This window comes from Nesoenas mayeri (genome assembly GCF_963082525.1).
Source record: "Nesoenas mayeri genome assembly, chromosome: 7".
NCBI lineage: Eukaryota > Metazoa > Chordata > Aves > Columbiformes > Columbidae > Nesoenas > Nesoenas mayeri.
The window spans coordinates 5685140-5695518 of NC_137551.1; the positions used below are offsets into that span (position 1 = coordinate 5685140).

The following is a 10379-nucleotide window of genomic DNA, read 5'->3' on the forward strand; positions in this document are numbered from 1 at the left end:
AAAACATAATAGTTCAACATAGTTTAAGAACACATTTTTTTCTCATTTTTCTTAGCTTCATGTTACACACACCATCCATCCTCTAACACGCCAGTTTGCAACACAATTAATAACTTCTATTCAAAATATTCTAAAGACTAAACAAAAGATGCAATATCGATGTGCTACTAGTTACTTTTTTTTTTTTTTTTAATGAGTGTAGCAAGTCTGTATTTTGCTCTAAAAACCAAAGCATTTCCATTTGAAACAGCAATCTTTTGTTACCATGAAAGATAGCCATCTTAAAAACCTGGAAGAAACCTGTTACCACGTGAAACTGAAGGCTGGTGTAAGTTTACAGATTTTCAGTTTCACTTGAAGTGTTCTAAAGTTCAAAGGAAAAAAGAAATCAAAACTACACTAACATATGCATAAAATTTCCACTTCTATTTATTTGATTTGCATTATCTTCTCACATTAAATTTCAGACACCATAAAATCTGTATACTAAAAGCCTCACCAAGATTCAACTGTTACCTTTGAAAGCAAGAAACTAGGAATAGAGGAAATTAAAAGTGAATCTTCATTGCAATGGAAACCAAACTTTTGGTCTGTAGACTTGTGCAGAAAGATTCAAATATGTATACAACATGCTGGAGAGAAAGAGGAAGGAAAAAAAAGAACATGTTAACATGTTCTGTGCTTTTAAAATTAGCCAGTCTCCTGAATAGCTGGAAAGCGCCTCTTCCCAGAGGTTTAACCCTTCGGCTTCCTCAGCTACATGACAAGAAAATGCTGCTTAAAACAGGAGGAGATAAACATTAAAGCAATCATTGGTTACCTTTAAAACTCTTTGCTTCCTCCTCTGAGGCCTTTTGTTTTCAGTTAGAACCTAAAAAAACATCAAATTGCAGAATAAGTTGTGGTCACAAAGGCAGACACCTCCGATTTTTTATTATCAAACTGCAATATGGCTCAAATACCCAGAATGCTTTACATGCGGCACTTCAGCGGGCGGCCGGCGGCTCTACGCGGCCCCTCTGACGCCACCCCGCCACACAGAGAGGGCCGAGGGGAGAGGCCCCGCCGCCCCCAGGAGCCGGCCCCGCTGCCGCCCCGCATTCCTCACAGCGGCGCCCCCCGGGCCGCCATCTTGCTTCCTGCCGCAGCGGCGCCCTCCCTCCTCCAGGCGGCGTCGCGGGCGCGAGCCTCGTGCGGCTTGCAGGCGGCCGCGCGCGCCGCGCCCCGCCCCCCGCCTTCCCCGCACGCGCGCACGCCTGCCGGCGCAAGGAGCCGCGGGCCGGGCCCCCAGCCAATGGGGGGCGGCTGAGACCCGCAGCGCGCGGCGCGTTCTCCCCCACCCCCCGGCCTCCTCCCGCGCTCCCGCCGGCCCCGCGCAAACAAAGGGGCTCCTGTGCGGGCGCCGCGGCGGCCGCCGACAAGAAACGGCACGGACTTGCTGCGCAGGGCGGACGCGGAGCCGCCGCCGCGCACAGGCGCGTGCATGGCCCGGCGCGCGCGGGCTCCGCCGAGGCCGCGGGGTCAGGCGAGGACGCGGCCCCCGCGCACGTGCAGAGGCGCACGTGTGCGTGCGCGCACCCGCACGTGTGCACAGGCAGCGAAGCGTTGGACGGGGCCGGGCGATCTGTGCAACAAACGGGGTCCCCCGGGGCAGAGAGGCGGGGAGACACCGGCTGGTGAAGCTCCCCAGGATGCCCCCCGCTCACCCTGGAACGAGTGGAAACGAGGAAGGGTCACTTCCCTTGCTGTCCCAGGCAGCCTGCAGCATCTGGCCCAAGCCAAGGGAACCGTTGTGCAGCAGGCACTGGCCCCCTCCAAAAACGCTGCCTGGGACCAGGAGCCCCGCATGCCCCGGGCTCTACAACCAGCCAGCTCACACAGACCTGCCCACCATCACCTGCTGCCAGCAACCCGCACAAGATAACAGTTCCGTCTGCACCCATCCCTGCCGCTCCCAGCAAAGCATCTTGCTGCAAACATCACCATGTGAACCGGCCACCGTATAAACATCAAATGCAATCATTTTCTCACATCTCCACCTGCTTAAAATGTTCATTTGGACAAAAGGAGGATGGAAGGGTCACAGCACTACCACAGTTCGCACACTGAGCCCTTACATATGGCAGACATTGGGTAACAAATCACGAATCTCACAAATCACAAATGTAACACCCCACTATCACTGAACCATTTACTGGAACAATTTGCAGCTGACACGTAAAACAAAGTTGGCCATGAAAAAACTGTAAGAACATCTTTTCAGCAGCTACAGACTAAAATAAAAAATTCTTTTCTTTATCTACTGCTAAATTATAAGTGTTAATTCCTGACCCGTTATTGGTGCAAATCACTCAAGTGGTGCCAATGCCCGAATGTGGACACCACTCACTCTGCAGCAAACGCAAGGCAAAGCTGCTGCTCATTTTTGTTGTCTGATGCTCCCTTCCAATTCAAGCTCCTAACTTGCTGCACCAGAGAACTATATTAAACAGGATTTAGGATCAGGTAAAACAAAACTACTGATCTGTAATGTCTTCCCTAAATAACACAAGTCTACAAGAGTCTTTAAGCTTAATAAAAACAAGAGAGGTACACACACTCTGTAATCTGATTCTTCTTTGCAGTTTTGGCTACTTAAGATGCTTTACAGTCCAGAAAACTATTAAAAATCATATTTATTTTGTTTGCTTGGAAACCTAAGGCCCAGTGTTCCGATTGAGCCCCCAAGTTGTTGCGTGCACTGGACAGCACTTCAGCAGGAGTTTCAGGTTTCCTTGTTAGTCAGGCAGTTTACCCTCCCATTAGGATGGGTCCTCATATGCAAGAAAGGAAAAAAAACCTCTTCAAATAAAAATTTCTCTGTAAAAGCTGTAACAACTGGCACAGAAAATAACCAGCAGTGAGTAGGCAACTTTTTAAACACACACTCTGAAAGTAACTAGACCCTAAACTAACCAGTTTACCTGTGATTTAGGCTGCATTATAGTCCACACCCAGGATCACAGAGAACGACAAAGGAGTGCGAGTTGTAATTATTTTACACATCCATGGAGCACACGTGTGTAAAATGAGAGTAAACTGCACTACCCCAACTCCCTGCACACAGCTCTGCTCATCCTGGGCACCCAGTAACAAACCCCTCCAGCCCACGTGCTATCCCCTTACAAAACTCGCAAGAATCATATTCAAGAGGAGTGTTTTATGTGCACTTATTTTAAAATAGAACTGGCTTAAAGAATTCTGGAGTCTATTGTAAAATAAATACCACAAAGTTTAAATTTCTTGATTATAACTAGGTCTGGCTAGAAAACAAGAATTCTATTTTGCTTTTTGCTTTTTTTTTTTTTTGAGATTTCAACATTTGGTTGTGCTCCAAAAGCAGACCAAGCCTCTCAAAAGTTCAAGAAGAGACAGATGGGATATGGGAGACCAAAGTTCAAGGCCCTGGTCTGCATCAAAGTGTCCCAACCACCGAGCTGTTCTGATAACCCTCTCTCCCCCTTTTCACGTTTTTAAGCTGAAATTTCATTTGGAATCTTGAGAAACTTCCCCCCAAAAATAATTGGATCAAGACAGATAGTAGCTGCAAAAGCTTTGTTAAATCAGCATTTTCCATTCAAAGAACTGCTTACTGGAAGGTTCCCAACAAACTTCAATTGCGGCATCCTTTTTAAATATGTCTGGGGTTTTGGCAGCATGTTAAAAACCCACAAGCAAGCAGGCCTTGATTGTTATTTAATATTTCCATGTTACTCAGATTACAGCTATTAAATAAGACGTCTCGAGACACCTTGTCTAATGCAGTGCACTTACACCTGGTGACCTGATTTTTTCCCATTTGTTGACTCCAGCTCCCACTAAACCATTAGCAGTACCTTACCTAACATGAGCTGAAGCTCTTGCCAGCAGATGCTTTCACCTCAAGAGGGCTCCTGGCCCAGGCAGGACCCTACAACAGGTACCGTGGCAAGCACTTCCTATCTACAGGGTGGTTTTAAAGCCTCAGAAATCCCCACCCCACTCTGCAATGCATCCAGGTGGACTTAATGCACGGGACCCATACGGTGGCGGCAAAGCAGACCGCTTCTTCAAATTAAATATGCTTTTTGGTAGAAAACAGAAAAGGCTGTGAAATAGCCTTCAGTAACGGATATACTATGTCAGAAAACAACAGACAAGACAAGAATGTGGAAGCATCACACTCTTATCTATGCAAACTCAAACCCTCCAAGGCTGCTCTTTCAAAAATTTCAGTATGCAAAAAAATTTTTCCCCCCATATATTTTAGGATTTTTCTTTGCCAACTCCAAAGCAAACAGCCATGGTGTGAATCACTCAGGAAGACGGCATTGCATATAGCAATACTGCTACACGCAGGGGCTGGGAACTCAAGCCCAAAACGCTTTATCCAGACTTTCAAGATGTCACATTCCTGCAAAACCCATTACCTTCAGCAATGTGAAGTATCACTGAAGGTTTATGTGGACATTATTTTTAAGTGGTATTTTTCAAGTCCAAAGTAGTTTTCAAATCTTTATCTGGATTGTGTGTGAATTAATGAAAGTAACAGTAACAGAGCTACTACCAGCTCCAAAAATGCAACTGATACTCTCTGAGGGTTGAATGCTTGTGCATACATGGGCATATTTGTTGGAATATACACTTGAGTCTGTACTTACAGCTTCTGCCAGGCGGTACTTGCTGTAACTGTAAATCCATATATATTCTTAAGGAAAACCAACACGTCTTTTTTAAATAGCACACATGGACTACAAACGCCTGCACCGGCTATCCTACAACTATTTAACGTACATAACCCTCACTGACTTCATCGTCACTTTTGCATTGTTTAGTTAGAATGAGAAGAGATAATTCCCATTAAAGCAAACCACCGATGTTCAAGCTGTGGTCATGCAGAGCATGTCTATCCCCTTACACCTTCCTCCCAGTGAATCACCTCCAAAAAAGACATTCCACCAACATGAGAGAGATGCATGACTTGCAAAAAAAAAAAAAAAAAAAAAAAAAAAAAAAAAAAAAAAAAAAAAAAAAAAGCCCTAGGACAACCTCAATTATTACATTCACTTTCTATACCATGGACAGAGACCTACAGTTTTGGTTTTTCCCCAGCTGCCCTCTATTTGAAACACGTTACTGTCAGAGAAGTCCCAGTTGTTGCAGTCCCAGTCCTACCAGTTTGAGAAAACACAATGGGAGAATGAGAAAAAACCCTTCTGAGTGCTACAATCTTACCTAAAGGACAGCTGCTGAACAGAGCAAGTGTTTCTCATCCCCCAACATCTGCCCCTGTATCTCAACATCTTTTAAGATCTCTCCTCACATATCTACCTTGTAGAAATACTTTCATCTCTTATTTTCTCATGGCAGAGTTTTGAGAGGTTACAAATGAGGCAAGGCTTCCTTTTAGAAATATCTGAAAAGGCATCAAGTTTCATTCAAATACAATTTTATAAGAAAATACCTTACATGTTCTTAACTGTCAGGAATACTTCATTTCCTCCAAGCAGTACTCTAAACTTTATATGAAATTTAACAAGAAATGGAGGCCTCTGGTGCAGTTATACATGCATTGTACAAAATGGGACCAGTTTAATAAAATAAAAGCAAAGAAAAAAAAGCCACCAAAGAAAATAATAAAAACAAGTAATGTCTCATAAAGAAAGAAAAAGGAGCACCCAAAGAGGACAAAGGTGAAGGGGCAAAGCTAATCTGCAAAGAGAAGGTCAGCCTGAGCAACAAGAACAGAAGTATGTTTAGCCTGGAGAACAAAGGTTTACAGAAAAGCTGGAGTGGTTCCTTTCACCGACCCTGCCAAACCCTGTTTTAGAACACGGCTTTTAGATCACTTCCTACCTCAACTCCACTGATTCTCTCCCATGAGCTTCTTCAATCCCACTGACTAAATATACAAAAGGACATAATGTCATTACTCTTTTGCTCTATGGAGTCAGGATCGGTCTCTATCAGCCCTACTGTTTTAATACATACCTTAACTCACCTTATAGCTGTCCCTCCCCTCACTTTTTTTTCTTTTTAAGAGCATTTCAGAGCAGCTGAGACACAAAGAGGTTTCTGAATGAACTCAGAGCCAGGCTGTTTAAACCTACTTCCTTAACCATTACAACTTCAAATATACTTCCCCCACAAAGGGGAATATATCATATCCCCTCACTGCTACACGACTTTTCTTTCTGCTTGCCTGCCTTAAAAAGAGCATAGACTTCTCTGCAAACCCTGGTAAGCACAGGGCAGAGCAGTGACAACAGGAGGTCTCCTGAGATCTCCACAGCAGACAGGAATTTCTACCTGCTGTAAGAACACACCATTTTAATGAAACTGCTCTGGAGAAGCATTTTGCAGGTGCATTCTCCCCAGCATGAGCTGCTCCACTCAGAGTACACACAAGTGCAGAGACCTGAACCTCAGTTTCCCACATCCCAAGGCAAATGTCCCACCAACTTAACTACCGAGACAGCATCTCTCCCTCTCCATGGCTCAGGTGCTGTAGGATCACACAAAGCAGATTTCCAGCAGGACACAGCAGCGCAGAGGCTAACTCTGCAGCTCAGAGGGCAGACAATTCAGTTGGGATGTGGGAAATCTACGTTCAACTCCCTACTTACCTGATTTAAAGCCTGATCTTGAAACTGAAATCTCTCAGAAGGTCAGTGCTGTTATCACAGGGGCATACAGACTGTCTTTTCCCCTCCTCTTTGTTCCAAAAGTAATGACCTGGGTTATAAAAGCCTGATGGATCAGAAAAATGAGTAAGAAACACAGAAAAAGAAAGTAAAGTATGTATGGGGCATGTGGTAAAAGACAAAAGGGGACAGGCAGAAGTGAAATGAGAGAAACAGAAGAACAGACAATTAGAAAGGCAGAGAGATGAGAAAGGGGAAAATGCAGCTACAGTCTGGTCTGAAAGCTCTTAAATTTATTTCCGCCAAATCTGTCATCACAAGCAAATTATTTTAACTAAATTGAGGAGCAAATAGCCTGCCTGCCTGCCTTTGCTTTTAAAGTATTTTGAAATACACTCACCCTAATAATTCAGTCTCCTAAGACTGCCCTCCTTCTCCTCCCTCCCCACATTTTGTACTTCAGTCTTTCTCATCTCTTCATGCCCTCAATTAACTCATTGTTTTGGCCAATATACCAATATCTAGAACACAGAGTTAAAGCCATTACTTACCTCTGATTTTATGCATTTACACAGCAGGAACAAGAATAACTCCAGCTCACTTTACTCTACACCTCTACAGATGACAAGGGAAAGTTACTACACAACCTGTTAGCTCCAGCACTAACCCTGCACTCCCTAAAGCTGTACCGTGACCAGCATTTCCCTTGGCAGAATTTCAACATGTACCTCAAGCCTCAAAAGAGTGACTTAATTTGCAACTTCTTTGGTTTACCTCAAAAGGCAGCATGATTGGCGGTGGTGGCTTTTTCAGTTCTTCACATTTTCTCTTTTTACATATCCGGTGACTCGTTTTGCGTTTCCTGCAACAGCTGCATTCTTCACAATTTGTTTTCCGCAGACAGGGCTCACAGACTCCACAGCGCCTTCGCTTCTTTTTCTCTAGCATCGGGAGCAGAGATGAATATGGAACAGGGTAATCACCAGCTGGAGTTTTAAGAGAGGATGGCCCTGAGGCCTCAACTGTTTCAGTGCTGCCGCTCACGTTGTCCTGAACCAAATTCAAGCTCACTCCAACACTTCCCAGCTGTGATGAATAATCATTGTGCTGCAGTCTTGAGTCAGCTGGCAAATCTGCATCTATGGCTTTTTCTGAGGCAAAAGCAGAGATTTCCGTGCTCAAAGGCAACTCCGAAACAAAAGCTTCAGAAAACTGTCCAGAGCTTTCACCAGAGACTTTATCAACTGTGTTTTTTTCCAAATCTGGAGATAAAGTGGGATTATAACCTGAACTCAAAATTAATGTCTCTGCATTGATACATTTAACAAGCTGTTCAATGTCCTCCACTTCAATATTGTTTAAAGAGGTATTGGAAGCTGGTTCATATACTGTAAATATGGTTTTCGAGTCAGATTCTGAATTCTCTCTTGTACAACTCAAATCCAAACTTGAGTCAAGTTCTTTGCAAATGGGTACAAAATCCACAACCGGTTTCATGTGGGATTCTGTAAGTGAGCTTGCACCTTCAGAATGCAAAAGTGAATTTGATTCAGTGACAGCTACAGAGCTAGAATTTGAAGCAATGTCTTTATTCACAGACTCTGAATCCCAGCCTGCCTTCAAGCAGGACTCTGCAAATAAGCTTGCATCTTCTAATAAATGTTCTTGTGAGTTAAACTCAGAGGTAACTATAGGTGCAGAATTCGAGTCTTGTTCTTCACTAGGTAGCACCAGGTCCGACTCTCCTTCGATGTGGGATTTGGCAAGGGGGACCGACTTTTCTGACAGTACTGCTGAGCTGAGGTCTGAGGTATTGACAGAAATTGAGTCGGTTTCTTTATTGTTAGGCACCAGACCAAAGGGGGTCTCTGCACACACCTTAGAGTTCAATTCAGAGGTGATTAAAGCACCAGAAGATGGAAGCACGAGGACAGCATCTTCAACAAATGGTTTAGCCGAACTACCCATATCGAGTTCACTGGGTGTTTGCTCGCAGGGCAGGTCTTCATGCTCACATTTCACCTCTGACACTTTCGTATCGTCATCAGTTACCTGACTGCTTGGAACGGAGTAATTTGTTTCAGGTATTTCTACCTCTGCGTCTTGACTGGCATATGTGGCAGCAGACTCTTCTCCTACACTACATGGACCATCTTCTACAGGCAGAGGAGCCAACTCACTTTGTGCTGAATCTTGTTTCAAACCTCTTTCACCTGCTTCAACATTTTTTTCTTCTACTACTGCCAGGGCTTCTTGTTCATGTTTTTCCTTCGTTTCTAGCTTTTTTTGTGCTGCAGCTTTCCTGGGCTTTGCAACTGTTGGAGTTTGGGACAATCTACGGGAGAACGATCTGTTACGGAGAGACATTGTGAAGCCATTGATGTTGAAACAATCCTGGCTATGAAAGAGGATACTGTCAGCTTTCTCCAAAGTCACCCACGATGCTCCAGACAAGGTTCTGGTTACACTGCTCCTGAGAAGTCTCCCTGAAGAGCTCATGATTGGTTTCTTTTCTTGCTGCTTTTTCTTAACATCTTTTTCTTGCACCGGCTTTTTGCCTTTTCCAGAACTAATAGCTTTTGTGGAAGTCTTTGTGGCTTTCTTTCTCACTTGGCTAGTTTTCTTTTTGCCCTGGTTAGTTTTCCTTTTGCCTAACTCTTCCTTTTTGACTGATCTGGAAGGTCTCGCGTGGTGAGCCATGTCTGTGGAGCAGTAGAAATGTTAAGAGGAGAGATGGAAAAAAATCATGAGCTCTTGAGAGAACTTTTCAATAGAAAACTGCACACTCCCATTGCTGCCCTCTGTGGTGATACATCATTAGCTCTGAAACAGAAAAAAATAAAATAGCGTTAATATAATTCTCATTAATGAAGGGTACATATATATTAACCTAACCATTTTTAATATTTAAAAACCATACTATTAGAATTATAAATATTGGATGTTATGTTCAATTAACACAAAAGTTTTGAAAAATATTAGTATATTCCAAATTTGAAAGCTTGACTAAATGCCTATAACATAAATGAAGAATGAAACTGACCTCAAATGACCAGGCAACATCACATATTTACTCTTTTATGTCAATTCTAAGAAGTTTGAATTTTCTCTATCTTATTAAGAGATCATTAACTACCCTTTCTCTTGAGTAAGAGTGGCTAATGTTTACATCCATAGATTCACCGCTGAACATAAAGCTGTGACTATAACGACATTCAGGAGAGATACAACAGAGCTGAGTTTCTCTGTTGTGTGTGTGCACTCATACACCATCACTGAGGCATCTCTCCACCACAGTGCAATCCCAGGTAAAACAGGAGAAGCAACAAGCTCCATGAAGATGTCTGAGTCATAGTGCCGTTCACAGGCGAACCGAACCAGGGAAGAATTGCCTTCCCCATGGTTATCTCCCAGGATAATGCTCCCACATGCTGTATTACAGCACAAGCCTTGGTTCTGTCCTGTCCAGCTAAATCAGATATATTGCACATGCAGTTGCCTTGGCTTTGCCATTACGACCCTCAACAAAATGCCACACAATTGTCCTAAACTTTTGTCCCCAAATATGACATTACAAAGTACATAGTTTTTAACTACATGCTGCTTTTAAGTATCCATGGAAGGCTTTATAAGCTTTATTTAGCTGCTTGAGTAGATCAGATGGGTAGGCAAGTGCATCCTACAAGAGGCTCTGCAGTCTCTGGCAGGAAGGTGACT

The 10379-nt window shown here is 43.7% G+C and overlaps 1 protein-coding gene across 1 annotated transcript in view; it reads right to left on the reverse strand.

Moving 5' to 3' along the window:
• TET1 (tet methylcytosine dioxygenase 1) overlaps positions 1–9362 on the reverse strand; it is a gene marked incomplete at its 5' end in the record, with an annotated part of 53410 nt that extends 44048 nt beyond the window's left edge. The window contains 2 exons of the mRNA XM_080347798.1: positions 821–871; positions 7437–9362. Of these exons, the coding sequence (XP_080203924.1) occupies positions 821–871; positions 7437–9362 (1977 nt within the window). The remainder of the gene's footprint in view (positions 1–820; positions 872–7436) is intronic.
• Between the last annotated feature and the right edge of the window lie 1017 nt (positions 9363–10379).